Genomic DNA, 20,493 nt, shown 5'->3' with positions numbered 1-20,493 from the left:
AACCATAAATGTGAGATTAAGCCACTGACCTCAGTGGAATAAGAGTTTCAACCAAAGCTGACATTATTTTCACTCATTTTTCCACAAAATGAAGTTTTATGCACTTTAAATTGTTTGCTGAAGATCTCAAGAATTCACTATATGTAACTCTTGCTGTTGCCTGTTACTTTAGTATTTGAGCACTTCCAAGTTTATTTTACAGAATGGGTTCTTTTAAGCAGTTCTTTTGTTACAGGTTTTTTTATGTGACCTAACAGTTCCTTTTGTCTTTTTTCTTCTCTCTTATCAAAATGCTAGACATACACAAGCACTAGCAACAACTCCATGTCAGGCTCCTTGAAGCGGTTGGAAGATACCACAGCTCGATTTACAAATGCAAATTTCCAGGAAGTTTCTACGCACGTTTCAAGTGGAAAAGATTCTTCAGAGGCTAGAGGGTCAGAGAGCAAAGGCAAGAAATCTGCAGGTCACAGCTCGGGTCAGAGGGGAAGAAAGCCTGGTGCTGGAAGAAATCCAGGAACAACTGTGACTGCAGCTAGCCCTTTTCAGCAAGGTATCAGTTGTTATGCTGTAACACGACTTCTGCTTTGACGTGAATTAGAAATCTTACATATTTAAAACTTGAAAAGTAGATAATCCTTTATCCTCAATTATGAGAATGTTGTTTCACTTTGGGGGAAAAAGTAACTTTTCTCAGGGGAAAAAAAGTTCATTGTTGTAATGTGAAAAAGAAGGTCGCACATCATTAAAGGGCAAAATTGATGCTTTGTTTAGACTGTTGCTCTCTTTAAGTGCTAAATCCGGAAGTTTCCTTATGTGCTGCAGAGTTAGTCTGGGGTAAAATTTAACATATGAATTTCAGTCTAGGGGCCTTTCTTAGCTCTTTTACGGAATAATATACTAACATTTTTTAGTTAGTGCATATTAGAATGAAGCTGGACTACCTAATGTATTGGATGTGGTGGCCCCTAAATAATTTTTCAAGGTGCAGACATTTAAAATACGCTGTTTTCTTCAAAGTGAAAGACATTTTTATTTTTATATTTTTTTGCCATTGAAAAACATAAGCAGAAGATGATTACATGACAACTATATACTTTATAGTTTTACTTTATGTAATACAAAAAGTTTGCTGTTTTAAACATGTTAAAACCCACTAAGTGCACTGTTAATAAGTCTAAAAAGCAAATTGTATTATGACATCCTCATCAGACTTGAAGAAAGAAAAAAAAAATTAGAAGTGAATTTTATTATTTAATAAAACATACTATTTTAAAACACAACAAACTAGACCTTCTATGAAGTAATTTTTTTGGTATCATTTTCACTGTGGTGTATAGCAGCTGACTGTCATTTCTGCTTTATAATCTTGCTCTTCCTTTGAGTGTATGTATGCAATGAGTAGTTTTAAATTTGTCTACAAGTCTTACAGTATTTCAGACTCTTTTATTTGAAAAAACTAGAAGCATATTTTTCTTTACATTCTCAAAATTCTGAAAATTGCCTTCTGGAATCCTTCATTTAAAGAAAAATCTTGCTCCCTGCAGATGGCAAAATAGATCTTTACTGTGTGCTTGTATTTTCTTTAAAGCTTCATTAAGTGAAGTTGATGTAACTTGAAAATACAAAAAAAGTCTTTTTTATGATTTTTAAATTGCTGTATTAATGTAAATGATATTTTAAATGGAATTCTTAATATTGGAGTACTAATGGGAAAACACTATTTTTTATAGGATTTTCTTTTATATCCAATGTCATATTTAGAAGTATTTTTTGACGGGATAGTTCTCATCAGTCTGAATTCTGTAAAACAGTACCCACATGCACCCACCCATATAGGATTACTGAATTTCAGTGAAGGTAGATTTGTATTTTCCAGCTGTGCTCCATTTTCTGCCTTGTGTGCGCTAACACAGTGGTGAAATGACTGGATTCCAAATATTAGAGAAGCAATTTAATTCTATTACACAAAAGATCTCTGTGGTTCTCTGACAGTGCTAAAAAAGTCTTAAAATGTCAGTTTTGTACACTTTTTTCCAGTTCTCCTCCTGTCCTTTTGAAAAATATCACTTCTGTGGAACATCTCCTCAGCCAGTGTAAATTAAGTGCAATTGCTGTTCCCTTGACCTGTGTCAGACCCTTGATTTAGGCAGAATGGTAGGGAAGATTGCAGGCATAGTGTAGATTTGATCATAGCATGTTTCTATCAGCCTTCTTTTTATATATGTGTATGTTTAATAAAACCTGCTTTGACTTGCACCAGTTGTGTGTTACGGCTTTAAAACATGAGGAATGTCAAAGTTGTTTGAGCAGCAAAGTTGTTTATTCTCCTTTTGTTCATTGTTTGTGCCCCAAATTCTAATCTGAATCTCAGACAGGAATCTGAGAATCTGATCTAGCAGAGCGACGACCCACAGGAGAAGCAATGAGTTATCTTAAAAATAATTTCTTTAGCTCTTGGTAGCAATGTTCATTAAGTCCTTGTACTTTAAAGTTTCATATCCAAAGATATTAATCTTTGCCACTGATTTTCATCAACTACAGGAAAAAAATTCTATATTCTTCTTTTTTTTTAGGAAGCTTTTTGGGCACTCCTGGGAGCATAAAGTCGTCTTCTGGAAGTTCAGTTCAGTCTCCCCAGGATTTTTTGAGTTTTACAGACACAGATTTGCGAAGTGACAGTTTCACGCATTCTCAGCAGGCTGCGCCAACCAAAGATGTACATAAAGGAGAGGCTGGGAGTCAAGAGGGGGGTGTCAATTGTTTCACTTCCTTAATTGGTCTCCCTTCATCATCAGCTGTTTCCCAATCAAAAAACTTTGACAGCTCCCCTGGAGACATAGGTAATTCAAGCCTTACTTCTACAGCATACAAACGAGCTCAGACTTCTGGAATAGAAGAAGAAACTGTAACAGAGAAGAAACGGAAAGGAAATAAGCAAAGTAAACATGGGCCTGGTAGACCAAAAGGAAATAAAAGTCAAGAAAGTATTTCCCATCTTTCAGTTTCTTCTGCTTCCCCTACTTCATCTGTGGCATCTGCTGCAGGAAGTGTGACAAGCTCTGGTCTTCAGAAATCTCCAACTTTGCTCAGGAATGGAAGTTTACAAAGTCTTAGTGTTGGTTCATCTCCAGTGGGTTCAGGTAGGCATTTACTGGATTTGTTTTCTTACCTTAAAGTATGTCTTTGTTATTTTAGCCATAATTGTGAATGTGCTTTTCAAGAACAGAGTATCATTTAAAGTCTCTTGAAAGTCAAATTGGGGAAAAAAGTGAAAATCAGAGACTGTTGGAAGAGTAAGTTTTGTTTTAGGTATCGGTGCCACTGTGCCATAGGTGGCTGTAGTAAATTGAGCTGTGTGTAGACCGATATGCTATATAAATGCAGGTTTTGAGTCTTTAGGGAAAAAAATAAGTTGCATGAAAATAGGTTCTTTGGAAATTATATGTGGCAGGTTTAGCTAAAATAAGTGATGGTGCATACAGTCTGTATTGTCTGTATGTTCTATTACATGGAGAAAATCAGTACTCGAGCATATCAGCTGTGCTGAGTATGTCCCTCAATTATTTTTCCCAATTTAGATTAACTAAAACTCAGAATGTCTGTATGGAGAATTATCAGTTTAAACACATAAAAGGATGTTTTGAATATGGGTCCCTGTGCAGCTTGATGACATTTTCATATTCTTGTGTGTTTTTTAGCAATTGAAATGGGCTGGTTTGTTCTTCCTCTGTTCTAAATGTTATGTGCATCTGGGGCTGAGAGAGGCTTTCTTTTCCCAGTAAAACTGTGTGTGGAATGACCTTGCGGAATACTGTATCTACCAAAGTCTTTGTTGCTTTGAAGTTTCTTTCGAGGTCTTTGTGTTTGGGTAAAAAAAAAAAAAAGCAAACTATCTGATCCTTCCATTTTGTAACTTTGAAATTTTGTCCTTTTTGTTGTTTTAGGGGAGTTTTTTGCCTTTTTTTCGAGAGGCTGGTGACAGTAAAGGAATGGAAAGTGATATTTGGTTGTGGGCAGGGTTTTGTGCTTTTATATTGTGTATTTTCACTGCATAAGCAAGAGATACTTTAAACCCATACATCCATCAAGAAAGAAAAAACTTTGAGAACAAGGCAGATACTTAAAAACTTGATCTCAAAACCACATTGTTTTAAGTCTTTGTTAGGTATAGGTAAATTCCAATGTTTATTGCAGGTAATAATGGCAATAGCAGTGGCAACTATATTAAAAAACATTTTTCCTGCATTGGAATCAGTAGGGAGAAATGGTGTGTGACAAAACTTCCTAGCTCACTGTCCATCTTTTTCATGAAAATGCAGTTTAATAAACATGTTAACCTGATGTCTTTTGTGGACAGAGATCATGCAATGGATCAGTGTTCTGGTTATTTCAGTATGAACTTAATTATTCCTTTATAATGCTTTGGAGGTGGATCATGTATTGTTGTGGTTGGGTGACAGGTGGAAGCACAAGATCTTGGTTCGAAGTGAACAACTCATGTTTCCCACCCTTATGTTTGTCTTTGAATATTCTGGTTTTGTCAGCTCCTAGAACTGGCCTTTCCCTGGCTAGGGCCATTCTTGCTTCCTTTGTCCTCTTCATTACATCTCACTAATCCATCTATAGAATGCCAGCGATAATTTTAAGCTTTCTTTTTACAAAGCTTTGAAATAGGGGATGGACATACTGGGTAGGTTTTATTACATGTATCATGATTTTCAGTCTGTAATTTCCCCTGTGTTAGGCATGCTTAGATTCTTAGTAGCCAGTGTTAGATTTGTCCTTTAAACCAGTGATATTTTCTGAAGATGCCAAAGAATGTGAATGAAAAGAAATAAAATCCATAAACAAAATCACCCTAACAAACCCCAGAAAACTCAAAGAAACAAAACCAGGTGGTTTGCAAGCAAAGACACTATGATGGTAGTGCTGCTTTCCTCACTTCATCATAAACATTTTCTGGGATTAGCAGTCCATTTGCAACTTTGTTACAATGAGGAAGGGCATATGAGTATTGTCAGAAGTATACCTGAGAAACATACATTTTCTCAGGTATGATATGCTGTTGTTTCTCTTAGAAACATTTTTGTATTGTCCAGTAACAGAATCTTACACGTGGGTCTAAATGATTTGACCCAAACTCCCAGTTAAGATTTTGTGCATGTAAATGTAGTGAGAGAAAAGGCAGGGGAAGTCGAGCTAAAAAGTTTTTAATGACTCTTACTTGGAATTGCCTTGTTACTTCAGAGAAGCAGAATCAGGAATGAGCTAGACCATACTAAACAAATCTTTTGAGGCACTTCTTTCAAGAATCTCCTCTTATTTTTGTTTAATAACCTTCTTAACTGTAGCTACCATTCTTTTTTCCATTTTCTTAAGAGTATTCATTGAGATCCATAAAAATGATGAAAGTCCTTACTTCACAGACAAATGATAATCCTGTTCACAGTCAGTGTTAAAATTAGATGAAATGTGACGGAAAGCTTATTCTAAAGGGTAACGGAGTTTCGTCACGTGCTGTTTTTACGTAATTGTCTTCCATAAGACTTTTATTTAGAATAAGTATATTCAGCTCATTTTGTGAAAGTATCTGCCTGCTCCAAACATCTCTACAGTCCATAGAACTTGGTTTTCCTCTTTAATAACAGAGATGTACCAGGAATAGTACAAGGCCACATAATTAAAAGCTATTACAATACATAAACTCAGGTTGTATTACAGTTGCTACTGGTCTTTGAATTCAGCATCTGAATTTTTTAATGGAGGAGGGTTTCATATGAACTCTACAATTTGATAGAGCTGTTTAAGTCACACTGGTTGAATTCTCAGTATTGATTCTCATCCTCCATCTAGGGAATAACACAGATGAATTTCTGATCCAAAGTATTGTAAAGCTGTGATCCTTTCTGCTGAAGATTTTTATTTTTTTCTTTTCACAACAATGGTGATTAAAGAACAGAAAAACCTTCATCCAGAGTTTGAAAGAGATGAGTAGCATCTTGTCTCAATCCTTACCTCTGCTAATAGTAGATTCCAAGATCAGTTGTTCCTTTTACCTTACTTGCACTTTATTTCAACAATGCAGAAACAAATAAAGTGGTGGGAATTAAAGAAAAGTACAGTTATGGTAAATAAGTTTCATACATTTTGTATTTTCCTGTCAAGCAGTTTGTGCAGGCTCTGGTTCCTGTTTGTTTGAAGTACACTTCAGTGTGTGAAGAACTTTCTGAGAACTGATTTCTCACAGCAGTAGGGAAAAGAATATTTAATGTGATGTACAGTACTTTCTGGCTTTTGTGGAATAATGGAGCAGGGTAAAATGAAAAGCAGTCAAGTGTCAGAAGTAAACTGAATTTTGTGTTTTATGGTAGATAAAGTTCTCCAACTTCTACATGGATTCTTCCTGCTGGAAGAAACAGTGTTTCAAGTGTATAGAGGTGCTTCTCTGTCATTTCCAGTTCTGTTCTTGATTTCAAGTGTAAAACAAATTCTATTATATCAGCTTCAGTTGCTAAGGACTTCAGGGAATCATTTGCTTTTTAATTTTTTTATTTTAGTTTTTGCAACATGGATTTTATACCCTTATGAGTACTGTAAACCCTACAAGGGTTTTTCTCCCTTCCCCCCCCCCCCCCCAAGAACACTGGAGAAGGTTTAATTCCAAATTGGCTCTCAAAATGGGTAGCTTGTGCTTTCAGCACCCTTGCTGTGTCTGTCTTCTGGAATTCCTTTGTCACAATTGAGGCGATCTCTTTATTTGTCTTCCTACATTTGTATTTCTACATCATATATATTCTGCCCTTGAGCTGTCTTAGGCATGCATTGGTTGGTTGTACTAGACAGCGTTTGGAATAAGGCCTCTCTGGGTTGATACTGTCTTGTGCAGTCAAATTACAGTTTTGTATAGAAGTTTACTAAGTGCTTCAGTTTAGTCCATGTATTTTATTATCCTTTTCTTATTTGATTCAAGCGGTGATGAAGCCTCTGCCAAGTTTTACATTCTTCTGCAAGGAGGTGATCTTACTGTTAAACTCTTTGTCATACTGATGATGTAAGAGAGCGATCTCTGAGCTTCAAAGTAGGTAATTTGAAATAATTCTCACTTATATACTGAGTCCCTCAGGCCTTATGTTAAATCTTTATGATGTTATGTTTAAACTCCTGTAACCTTTGACATACTAACTAAAGCTATTGGGAGAAAGAGTTTAGAAAAAAACACTATGGAAAAGTTTGTGCTGTTACATTTACCTGCTAGGTGCCACAGAAGCCAGAGCAGAAAAATAGGTCTTCTTGTGTTAAAAAGCCAGCCTATATTCTAGAGGAGATAGAACAGAAAGAACAAATTGATGGTAATGGATATTAATGACCTTTTAGGATTAAGCAAACTGTGTAGAAGACGTGCAGGGCAAAATTCATGTGCAGAGAGTTTAATTCTTCATATTTGAGGCTCAACAGAAATGGTGTTGGTTTGATACAAGATTAAAATGTTGAAATTGATGATTGTTGCTGTAGAAGACATGGAGACTTTCATCAAGTAATTGGGAAGAAATCACATGAGGTAGGAGAAATTTATGAAAATGGGGATTATCATTAAATGGTCCCCCATCAGTGTTCTCAAGTAAAACAGGTGTTGGCAGCAGCTACATCCAGAAGTAATAAATTGGCGTGATGGTGAAGACCTTATATTTTCATGGTTTTAGACTGTTAGTGTTAAATTTCAGTAAGTCGTTAAAACTTGTAAAGTTGTAAGAGACTGGCAGGTAGTTAATGGTATGTAATTAGAATGTGTCTGATATAAGAAAGATAGAAGTTAAGAGATGTAGAGATTTAATGATTAATGGTGGTTATTGTGAGTTACGGAAAATAACTTACTGGACTTTTTTTTGATATTAATAAAACCAGTGGCATAGTAGAAGTCTAGACTTCAATTGATACAGCATGGCATTTTAGATAAGGACCTGTAATGACAGGAAGTCAGCAAACCTTTGCTTTAAATGTAGTTAATGGCTAAGTCTGAGTTTATTTTTGGTCAGAGAATTATTAAGTCAAAGGGTTCACTTTAAAGTAGCATTATTTCCATGTGCATCTGTTATCAACCTTATGCTATTTGCTGGGAAATTCTGCAATTCCTAAAAAATCTGTATGTGAGGGCAGGGTAAAACAGATCTCTTGGTAAACATTGCAAACCATGAGTTGTGTTGGTGGGGCTGAAGTAAAAGATTATGTCTAAGAAAGATGGATGTGTACCTGCAGGACAAGAATGGCCTTCTGGGGAAGGAAGGGCTGAAAAGAAAAGTTATACAGATGAATAATCAGTTATGTCTGAGTTTCCAGTGTTGAGCTGTATTTTAAAGGGTCTGAATGCATGAACAGCAGATGAATCAGAAAGGTAGCTTTGTGTTCAGCAGACTGAATCTAGTCTTCGAATATTGTGTCTAGTTCTGCTATCTGCTGTGTGCAAAGAAGAGCCATGAGAAGGATTCAAGACTGGAAAAAGCACATTACTGTACAAAAGCTATGGAGTTTATCCAACTGTATGAAGTTCTGTACTGTGAGAGTGGTGAGGCACTGGAACAGGTTGCTCAGAGAAGTTGTGGGTGCCCTATGCCCAGAAGTGTTTAAGGCCAGGTTGGATGGGGCTGTCAGCAGCCTGGTCTAGTGCAAGGTGCCTCTGCCCATGCAGGGGGCTTGGAAACAGATGATCTTTATCCAAAGGTCCCTTTCAACCCAAACCATTCTATGATTTTATGATCATATGAGGAACTGAAAAGTGATTCTATAATGATTCTAGCCTAACAAATAAATAGTGATCAAGTGAGAGGGTAATAGTTGAACAATTCTCAGTAACGGTTCTGAAAATTTGGAGGTGATACATCTTCTAGAAGATACAGTTTAGTTGAGCATATCTATTTGATTTGCAGTGGTAAGTTCTAGAACTAAGAATCAAATCACATGCTCATAGAGATTGTTGTTTGACTCTTATCTACAAACCTAATGCTGTTCTGTATTACACTTTTGATTTCTAAAACAAAAATCAGCATGGTGAATCAGTGTGGCATGTGAAATGGACTGTAACAAGGCAAATAATGCATTTCAAAGTACAGGAATTAATAGAGAACATGGTATGTTCTATGCTTTTATCAAAGATTAGGAAGCAATTAAGAAATCAGATCTTTGCCGATCACTGTCAGGGTTTACGGTAGTTTTTAACAAGGTATATTGTACTCAGATATAATGAATAATAATTCCTTGATTAAGTTTTGTAAAAAAAAAAGGAAAAACAAAAAAACCTGAACAACGAACTTTATAATAGAGATGTATTTTGAAAATGATTATGTAAAGCTTCTGAATAATGGTGGAGAACTGAACATTAAGTCATATTGAGATGATTTAAGAAAAAAAGGCTGTTGTCATCCTTGTGATGCTCATTTCAAGAAGAGATAGAAAAGTCCTATCACTTGAAATAACTCCATAGATATTGCAGGTAGCAGAGTACTATATTTAATTCTGATTAATTTTTCACTAGAATATAAATATAGGAAAGTTGAGAAGAGGCATACAGTAGAATCATGGAATCACAGAATAGTTAGGGTTGGAAAGGACCTTAAGATCATCTAGTTCCAACCCCCTTGCCATAGGCAGGGACATCTCACACTAAACCATGCCATCCAAGGCTCTGTCCAACCTGGCCTTGAACACTGCCAGGGGTGGAGCGTTCAGAACTTCCCTGGGCAACCCAGATGTTGACAGAAAAATGCAGACTGATAGCAAGTACTTAATGGGGTGGGCTGCTGAAAACAAGAAATGTTCAGCCTTTCCACCTTTGAATTCTCCAGGCTGCCCAACTTGCCAGGGAAACAGTGGATTGTGCGTTAAATACAAATCAGTTCCCCTGTGAATGTCTAGCAACTCTTGGAGCATTGCTTTGAAATGAAACTTGATTTAAAATGAAGCAAAGCAAGAGGAAGTTCTGTTTTTTAAAAAAAAAAAATTGTAATTTTTTTTTCCTCTCTGTTTTGTTTTTTTTTTAAGTGAAAACAGATGTGGGGGCTTTCTGAAATGAAAAAATGTCCCAGGGAAGGGAAGGGAGTTCTCATAACTAGGGTATAGTTTGCATGTCAAGTTGCTTAGGCCTCCCTGTATTGGAGATTTTGGGCAGCCGTGGAAATGAGATTTTACCTGACTAGTTAATTGTTCTATGAGAATGTGTCTGTCAGATTAAAACGGAAATTTTGAAGATTATATACTTTGAAAGTAGATTCCCAAATTACAGTGTGACTCTATTAATTTCTAGTTACATTTCAAAATACATCATCATTAATTTATTATGTTCTGATAGTCAAACAGCAAATAGTATGTTTAAATTATAATCTTGTGATACATAAAGAAGATTCTGGTAGTTACTCATTTCAGGAGAAAAATGTCATTTTAAACAGCTGAGCAAAAGATGTAATTAATTATAAATGGTTTGAAATTTTGGTTTTATTCGAGCTTTGAGAATTTTCTACCAAAATATGAATTTAATACTGAATAAAATATAGATTTTTGCCCATACAGAATTATTTGCATGATTGCCATCTAAATATGATATTTTTGAAACATCATAAATGTCAGTATAAATACACTAGGTTTTTTTTTTTTGTTATATGCATATTGGCAGAGAATAAAATGGTTTGGGACAGAAGGGTCTTACAGTCTACCTAAGTTAATGTACTTACTACTTTCAAATTTAGCCATAAATCTCTCGTGTTAGGTGAGGGAAGGTTTTCCAAGAAGTCTATGAGCTTTTTGTAAACTGTTTGCTTTTAGATTATATTTGACCCATAAGCCCACAAATTGCCTGTATAGTTTTGGTGTTAGGTTTGAATTGCTAATAAAAACTCATTTATTTTAGGCCTGGGTAGTCTGGGTAAACTACACTGTATGGATGAGAACTAGCTGACAGTTTTGCTATTATTGTTGCCTGCATAGTGAACAAAATAAATTGCCTGCTTTTCCAGGGATTGATTATCTTTTCAGATACATGTGGTAAACTTATGCAGCATTATCATTATTATATTGAAAAAAATGCAGAAAGAGAAAATGCACAGAAACTTCTGGTTTTGTGCTTGGATTATGTTAGTTCTTTAGCTCTTTTTATAAAACTAAGTATTAGAACTTAATATAGAGAAGGGGACCAAGGAGGCACTCTGAAACAAGATTTATATCCTATCAGATGTCTTTGTTGCAGAATTTTAGAGGTGTATCTCTTTTCTGGGCATAAGCAAAGATTCCTTAAATTCTATTGCTGCTTGGAAAATGAAGTGCAATATAGGTGTTGCTCACTTACTTGCAACTGTTTAGTTCCCAAGATCTCCTTTAGAAATTAAACTTACAGCCCAACCCCCTTTCATTTGTTATTGTTTTGTGAATATATTGCAGTTTTAAATTAAAATACACATCTTTTCGAGTGTGAAGATTTGTCAGCATCTGGAGTCAATTTACTAGAGTAGGGCATTCTTTGTAAGTCAAATGTGAGATGGCAATCAGCCTTTTAACTCCATAAAATCTGTTAAAGGTGACAAGGGGAATGTAAAAAAGTGTGGGTGGGGAGGGCAAAGAAGATGCTTGACTATAAAAGGAGCAGTAGGATTTTTTACTCCTCCTTGAAAATTGTACTTACAGGATCTTATAGACTTTCAAGTCTTCCAGGAAGTCAGATACAGCTGAAAAATAAGTGATGCGTTGATTGATAGTATTTGCAGCCTTTTGTCTCTCTGAAGACTGTCCAATTCATATGGTAAAGTTATTTTTCTGTTGTTATTGTTGCCAGTCAGAGGTGATAACACGACAGTCAAGTTTTTAAAATCAGAAGGAAATGTGCTTTGCGTTTAAATGTTCCGTTTATTTGATGTGAAGAGCTGCAGTACCAGGAGTTAAACTGAATGAAAGCCGTTTCACGATTACAATCGGGGTCACTAACTTCTGTGTAATCAAAGGCTCTGATGTCTGGAACGGTTGTTGATTATCATAGTTTTTGAGATTCCCCTGTGAAGTTTTAAAAATAAAAAGTGTAAATAGAAATACATAATGTAGTGGTATAAGGAAGACTCACTACCTTAAAATAATTGAACTTTTAACTGAAAGATATTGCTTGGGGGCAAATCCATTAATACTTACAGTGGACAGATTCCTGTGCCGATGTATAGCAACTATACTATCTGTATACTGCTCTCTTTTTAAACAAATATAATCAGTGTCTGATTATCACTCCACTTTTCCTTGTGCTTCCTTCTTACACAAGTAATTTATTTTACTTACTTAAACAGGTTGCATGGATGTAATAGGACTAAGAACAGTAGTTTTCTGAAGCTCTAGATAGACTGTGGTGTGGTTTTCTGCAGTGTCTGTCACTTCGTACACCATTGGAGCATGCTGCTATATTTCCAGAAGATTAATCAAATAAACCTCTCTTTCAGGAGTATTAGGTATAACTGAAAAAGGAACTTGATATTCAGGTATGCTGTACACACAAAATGTACTGTCAGAATACTTAGCAAAATATTTCTTCTTAGGAGCGTTGTGGTGGTAATGCAAGAAATAGTGAAACAAACCATATTGTTAGAAAAGTTACTTCTTGTCTGATCCTGAATTTAGTACGAATTTGTTGTTCATTTTTACTGGGATTTAATGCCTAGTTTAGATGCAAGCCCATTGCTTTATGTCCTTTAAATACTTTTCATTCAGTTTTTAAATATAATTTTTTTTTTTTTTTTTTTGGTGCCAGATCTGGTAGATATGCAATGTGTCTGTGAGAAGGCCATAAGAGTAACATGAAGAAGACTGCTAATTTTGACAGTGATCTAGCTTGCTGCATATGTTTTCCTGAGGGGGAATTACATGCTGTGGTAAAATTTTTCTGAAGAGGGTTCTCACTAGACTAAGTAACTGAAAAAATGGATTTTTTTTGTCGAAAAGAGTGAGCCTCTTTGGACCGGTATAGCTCTAGAAACTGAGTTGAGAAGAGATTATGAACATGTGTCTGGGGCTTGTGCCTGAGTAATCCTATCAGATCCTTTGTACTTGATTTGGATTTATATCTATTTCCCATTGTTTATTTGTTTTGAACATTTACAAGAAGATTTCCTTATTAAGAATGACTAGATGTTCGAAGTACATTTAAAAAACCCCAATAAAATACCCCCATTCTTTCATTCTCCCAAACAAATGAAAAGGCAACTCATAAACAGTCATTATAGTTAGCTTTCTTTTCTTTTTTTTTTCCTTTTTTTGGAGGTGGCTGGTTGGTGATTGTGTTGTTTTTTGTTGTTGTTGTTAAAGTGCCATAACTGCAATTGGCTGATTGTTCTAATCTGAAGGATTTAGTGGTTGATTACAGCAAATAATGTCCTTTCAAGGGCTAGTCACTAGGCCTTTTTCTGCCACAGGAGTACTGGTAAGCTTAGAATTTAACTTTAGCTATTGTATGCATATCCAAGTACCTGAAAAACAGGTAATGAACGATAGAAGGACGGTGATGTGGATGTAGGTATATTGCACAGGCAATTCTGAGAATAGAAGCAATAGAAGCAAGCAACAGCAGGGTTAGATAAAGGAAGGATTCAGACAAGACTGAGAGGAAAACATGTAAGCCAGCAGAGATAGAAAATAAAGGAAAATTATGAACGTGAAGTGCAGCTACTATAGTGTGTAGCTTTTTAGTGTATTTGAGTACCATTCACCATTCCCATATGTTTCCTGACACCTTAGCACGTTGGAGTTCAGTAGCTTTACACTGGGTGAGAAAACTAGGTGGCTGGGAAGGTACTTCAAGTGTAGGAAGAAGTTGGGAAGGAGACAGTTGTACCAGTTTGTACCAAACCTGGTACAGTAGAGGCAGTTGTACTAGGAACCCACACAGTAGCTCTCTTTTCCTTCCAGAATAAACCACCTTTTTTTTCATCTGCCTTCTGCTAATTTGTGGGGTGTGGAAGGGAATAGTGGCTAGGGGAACAGTTCTTCTGTTTTGTGTTCAGGCTTGGGGGGAGTCTAGAATTAGCTCCATCAGGGCTGATCTAGTGTTGGCACTTCATTGTGTAACTGGATGAGGTCTCTGTTAGAACAGTTTGTTTGAAAAAAGTTAGGTTAAATGGGCCATTTTCTTACTAGGATTCCTTGCACCCTATCTCAAGATTGGGTATCTGTAGTTCTTGATCTCTTCTGGGAGTCTGTCTGTTCCATGATTTGTCTAATAATTCTTGAAACCATTTGTACTGTCAATATCTGGAATGTGATAAGTGAGTTTCATGTCTTTATGCACTGTAAAAGGATGTACTTTGTTTGCAGCTGTTGTTGATCATGTTTTGACACTCTTCTGGAAAAAAAAAAAAGCATAGTAACTGAAAATACTCGGCATCTTTACAGTATTCATAATCGATAAATGCCTGTCATTTATCCCATTACCTTTGTTTAGACCTAGATATCTTTATACCTTTTTATCATTCACACTATACCCTTCTTACCCTTTCCAGATCTTTATTAGTGCTACTATATCCCTTTTGAGAAGTGCAGGTAGTATTTGAAATACAGGTGCATCAGGAATTTTTAAAGTGGCATAATTATGCTTTTTGTTTTGTTCTCTATTCCCTTTTGATAATTAGTAATACTTACTTAGTTTGTATTTTTTGATCATTGCATGACAGTACTTTTACTTGTATGGGAATCCTAAGCATTACAAAAGAAGGAAGTCTTTCAAAGTAAGAATCAAAGGTGTGAATACTTTTCTCACACATTTACTCTGTTGGTTCTACCACAGTTTGTTTCTCCCATTTAGTTTTTATGTATGTTCTTGAGTTGCAACACAACCGCTTGTTTTAACCTCATGTTGTTGACTAGGCCTGCTGAATTGTTTTGGCAGCTCTTTTAACTGCATCTCTTACTCATTCGTCTATGAAGTGTGTATCTTGTACATTTTTTACTGGGGCATATCTAGTGTATTCTGCTTTAAAACTTTGTGAAAGCTCTGACACATGCCTGGGAATACCATGCATGTGATAATTTGGGTAAATGGTAGCTCCTGTGTGGTACAATTTTAAAGAAACAGAAGTAAAAGCTGTAGTTTCAGATGGTCTGGGGCTGAGCTTGTTTACCAAAAAGTAAAAGCACCGCAACCCCAAGACCCTCACAAATGTACCCAACAGTCCCTTAAGTGTGAAAGGGACTTTCCTTAATATCAAAAGCACTGGTGGACCAAAATGGCTTCTATTTTCTTCTGCACAGAAATTGAGCATAACTGGAATGAAATGATACAATTAAAATAAAATAAAGGCTGTGGAGAGTAGTTGCGGGTGAAATGATTCTGCTCTTAAGGTCGGCAGACAGCAGTTGCATTGTATTCTCTGCATCTGGGGCAGAATTTGCTGCAGTGGTATATGGTCTGTGCATTTTAGTGGTTTTGCCTAGTAGAGTAATAGTTTTGATTTTAAGTGTATTTTTGTACGTTGTTAGCTGTCTGAAAAACTTTTGGGAAGGCTGATTATCAGTTTTGTTTTTACCAGATTGACAAGAAGCATCCATGATTTTGTATATTGTGGGTTGTTTCTCCTCTACCACAAAACTTAAAAACATGACTATATGTTTCTTCTTTTACAGTGGAGACTTGGTCTGTAAAGTTTTAATTAGCATACTCTAAACTTGAACAGTTATTTTTTTTCCATGGGAGCACCTTTGACTAGCTGTTCTAGTTTAGGCAGCAAGTAAAAGGCAAGGAATTTTTTTAATGACTTCAGAATTAGTTTTGTAATATATTCTAGCATCACTGATAGAAGTTTGAATTGTCTTTGTTGTTAATTGGCTTATGACAGTAGTTTTTAATATCTACCAGTTGTGGGGAGAATGAAGAAGAGAAAAATAAAGCATAAAAAACAGTCGCCCACTTGGGACGCGAGCATTTATTAGAGTCAGACCTTAGAGGCTGATGCAGGTAGAAAATTCACCCATGGAAGGATGACAGGGGTGTTTGCCACACTCTTGCCTGCAGATTTGTTCATTTGATCATCTTGCCAAACCAGGTGTCTAAGCTGAAGGCTTTGTTCGTCAGTAGTGTGAAACTAGTAATTTTATAGTCACGACGTCATTATCCTAAGTATGAATGGAGAGGTGGGCATGACTGCCATCATTCTGCAACCGGGCATAAAAGTGTTGTGTTGTTGTGGAGGTTGAGTTGCAGAGAGTTCCAGCTATCCAGCAGAGGATATGAGTGTATTCCATTTTGGTGGTCAGAGAGCCCCAACCCTTGAAGAAAAGGAAGTTCATGTGAGCATCTCCTTTGGTGTACTGCTAGTTGGATGTCCTTTCTCCCTCTGCATTGAGTTCATCAGCTGAGCTCCCTGAAGTCTGGGAGGCACAACTGTTTTCTGTTAAACTTGACTGCCTAAGTTAGTTTCATTCTGTTGGTGAAGCAAAAATGATGCCTTGTGATTAAAATTAGGAAGGCAGCTTCAGGTTGAGTTTCTAAATTTGTTCTGTACAATGAAATTAAAATCAGTCTTTTGTTGGGAAGGCTGATTGTTGTTGGAAAGTATTTGAATTTTTATTTGTAATAGTAGCTTTAGAATTTACATAATTGGCCTATACTATAATGTTCTTAAACTCAATATTTAAAAGCTAACAAACACTGATAAAAGAAATAAAAATTGTAGTGCATAGAAATAAATCCATTTTACAGTTTCAGCTACTGTAAATGATCAGAGCTCTAATACAAGAAAGGTGTATTCAGGTATATTATTGTTCACTGAAATCCCTGTCTATACATATATTCTTTTGTGTGTCTGTTAAACATGATCTTAACATGAAGCCCTTTTTCTCCTAACTCAAAAGCTTTCTCGAAGTTGATGAATACCATACATAATGGTAAGTTATATTAGAATCGTTTTCAGAGGTTCATTTATCACAAAGGGTAGCCTTTTGTGGAAAAGCCTGATTGAAGGTCTGCATATTCTATGGATTGGGTGAAATACAGGTCTGCAGTGAGTCAATTGTTCAGTACTTGAGTGAAAACTTTGTAGATTGTCTGCAGGAGCCTGATAGGTCAATAGTTCCTCAGTTCTCTTTTTATGATCTTTTTGTATGTGTGCAGTAAAATGATAACAGTTTTATTCCAGTTCTGAGATTCTTTTCTTTAATTTTGTGAATAGTGCTTCTAGTTCTTCTTCTGTGCTCCATTCACAGGTGTGTTATAGTGGTGTCTACTCAGGCATTCTCTCACTTGCCTTCCTGACTACTTAAATTACTACAAGTAATGCATGTGAAGGTAGCCTTGTTTGGTCCATTCTTTGTTCTGACAGCCTGATGCTGCCCATTTGTGTCACTGATAACAGTACTATCAGTTTCAGAGGGAGCAATATTGAATCTTTAATGTATCTAATTGCCGTTTAGTAGTCAGTATTGGCTTTGTAGCCCTAGTTCTTATGCACTCATAGCCAGTGGAAATGAAATACATCTTATTAAATTAGAAATTGGTTTACTTTTGCAAGGCGTTTGTTTGTAGGAAACAATCATAGCTATATTCACAAGCTACTGAAAGATTTAGGAGAGAATATTTACAGATAAAACACTCTCATGAGGCTAGTTTTGAAGATGATGAAGTTTATTTCTCAATGGGATATTTAATTGGTGTCAGGTGATCTGTTAATAAAAATTGGATTTTTTAATCTATTGGTGTCAGCCAAACAGAATGATTTTCTTCTTGCTGTACATGTATGTTGGAAGAGCAGTGCTGTATGCATTGCAAATTGTATTGACTTGGAGTTCAGCATATGCAAAAGAATTTAAATGTTTAAACTTCCCATGATGAATTTCTTTGCATTTTAAGGTAGGAATCACTAAGGTTTAATAGGACTTTCACTTTTCACACTGTTGGAGACATGAATTGCATCCATTAGGCAGATGTCTATAGTGGTGGGTCTCTTAATAATTAAAAGAACTAATATTGCATTAAATCTATATTCATAGTCTACGCGTGGTGAGAAATATTGAAATTTCTCTAGATTTGCTATGCTTTAGTAAAATAGGTTTAGCTTTTTTCCTTTTGATATAGGGTTTCCCTCTCACTCTCCCAGGTATACTGTGCTCTGAACCAGCTTTGAGATGAAGGAAAGCAAGCTCACCATTTTTCTGAACAAAAATAAAACATCTGAAGGGTATCTGACAAAGTGTGCTGAATTTGGACTTGGTGAGTTTCTGCTGTTTTATAAGCAGAGCCTTTTTGCTGTTTTATGTTGAGGAGGTATAGGTTCACAACAGTGCAGAATAGAAATTGATGGAATTCCATTTGTAATGACTTTTTTCCACGTTGCACTTCTTTTAAAAACTGATTGTGTATTCCTAACTCTAGCATAGAAGTTGGAAAGGCTTAGAGGAAAGTGGCTACTTAATGTTGTAATCTTTCTTGTCAAGCAATAATAATGCTTTGTATGACTCATTATTGTGGGGCAGCATAATCTTAGCTACATGTTTGTTTTAGAATAGTGTTTGAGCGTTTGAACAGAGTTTATCGTCTAATGTAGTATTTTCTGAGGGTGGTGGTGGTGTTTCATCTACCTTCCCATGTTTTTCTAAGTAAGATTTTAAAGTTGGTCACTTTTTTCCTCCCAGTCTTGCAGGGTTTTTTTTGTTTGTTTGTTTGGGTTTTTTGCATATCTTTGTTTTGGCAGAAGCATATATGTGGGTGAAATCAATGCGGGTAGGTAGAAATTTGGATAATATGAACAGCAAGCAAAGATCTTGCTGTGCGTATAAACTGAAAATATTCAAACTGAGATAAGTATTTAAATACAGGAAGATAGTTTACTCCAACAGCACGTTCAGGTTGTAAGTCTCATAATGCTGAGGACTGTAAGAGTTATCGTCTGTAAGAGTTATAATGAAGACAGTGTATCAGAAGCTTTTTTTTTTGTTGCACTGAGTTTATGCTGGCTGCATATCAGCAAGAAAATACCTTAAAAAAAAAAAGGGGGTTGTGGTTTCAGTAGAGACAAGTACAAGTTCAGAGCAGAGAGGTTCATTTGATAGTTACCCTAGTATGAAGGTGATTGTTGAAGCCTGTCCGTTAAATTTGGTGCTGACAAGGTGTAAAAGGAGGAAAGGTGAGATCTGAGGGCTTGAACACAGTGAAAGGGTCAATTAAAAAAAGGACTAGAAAATGGAGTCATGGAAGCTGTATCTTTCCATATAGATACCTGTCTTAATAGAAAGGAGTCAAGACAATTCAAGGCAGAAGTGGCAGAGTGCAGTTTTGCCAGCTAGAGACTTAGTGCTTGGCACTGTTTTTCAGTTTTATGGTCACCTTCCTCTATTTTTCATGCTTTTTTTTTGAAACTTTTTAAAAAAGCAAGCAACCAACCAGAACAGAAAAATTGCAGTTGAGAGATGTAAAGTTTCCACTGCTATTTGCTGTGTGGTAGCTTTGTGTTTTGCCCTTCTCTTACTCTGGACCTTACAGTCAATCTTTTTTTGACTTGACCTTGAAGTCTCATCTCTTGTGCATCATTTTTATGGGTGTACCACTGGAAAGCAGGAGGAAGGGGTACAGACATACATATCTTGTTATTTTATGTTAGCTGTAAATCTTAATGATTTGCCTTTCTGTGGCTACTTCTGTTCTTGCTCATTCTGTCTTCTATTTTATTTGTTACTCCTGTTCCTGTTCTCAGGTTTCTGTTTTCACTTGTTCCATCTTAGGCTAATGCGTGAGTTGCAGTGAGGAGAGTCGTAGCACAAAACAGAGATCCGTCGTGCCAGTCTCACTAGCACTGTGATCACCTTCAGAAGAGAACACATTTCCAAAGAAACTTCTCAGTTCTGTAGCCTTGCCTCCGCATCAATGCAGGCAAAGTTTAGTGTACATGGTGTGAGTTTCTTAACAAGGTAATATAAGTTAGACAGGATCTGTACTGAGCATGTAGGAGTTAATTTTTTTTTAATTTAGCCCAACTTGGCCAGATATTTTATGGTGGTGTTAAAAAGGCATCTGCCTGTATTGAAGCATAGGGAAAGCAGTGCTTGGCTAAACCGTACAAATTTTAAGAAAGGAAGAACAAGAGAAGGGCAAATTACAAAGTCATCCTGAAATAGTTCCTTTATGCACATTTTTCTTTTCAGAATATTGAATAATGGAATGTTACTGTTCACTTGTCAGATACTGCAACCTTGAGTGTAACTACCTGTCCATGAGTTTCTAGAATACCACGTTAAAGCTTTAGTTGTTGCTAATGATAACTGTGTGTAATCTTTCAGGAGTCTGGGCAACAGCTGTTCCCTACCACTAGAAATAACTGATCACAACAGAATTGCTGTTGTTATTCATTAGCCTCTCTAACAGCCCCCTTTTTGAAAATTCTGGCTCAGTCAAGCATCCTGTATCATGCTTTCGAAGACACCAACTTCAGATCACTGGAATCCAAAAGAGAACTTTTGAAGTAGCAACTCCTGTGAAAGACTGTATTATGTTAA

General features: G+C 36.1%; 1 protein-coding gene across 3 annotated transcripts in view; it reads left to right on the top strand.

The window, feature by feature from the left end:
- The window catches only part of MLLT10 (MLLT10 histone lysine methyltransferase DOT1L cofactor), a 130,059-nt gene that overhangs the window by 66,248 nt on the left and 43,318 nt on the right, over positions 1-20,493 (top strand). For all 3 annotated transcript variants that reach the window (XM_061468291.1, XM_061468288.1, XM_061468290.1), the window contains exons 10-11: positions 298-553; positions 2,577-3,143. In XM_061468291.1, the coding sequence (XP_061324275.1) occupies positions 298-553; positions 2,577-3,143 (823 nt within the window). The remainder of the gene's footprint in view (positions 1-297; positions 554-2,576; positions 3,144-20,493) is intronic.

This window comes from Pezoporus flaviventris, unplaced genomic scaffold (genome assembly GCF_033815535.1).
Source record: "Pezoporus flaviventris isolate CSIRO_AGI_PZ_B2104156 unplaced genomic scaffold, CSIRO_AGI_Pfla_v1 ptg000047l, whole genome shotgun sequence".
NCBI classification, from domain to species: domain Eukaryota; kingdom Metazoa; phylum Chordata; class Aves; order Psittaciformes; family Psittacidae; genus Pezoporus; species Pezoporus flaviventris.
Note: the sequence above shows the minus strand (reverse complement) of the source record. Positions and strands in the feature narration are given on the sequence as shown.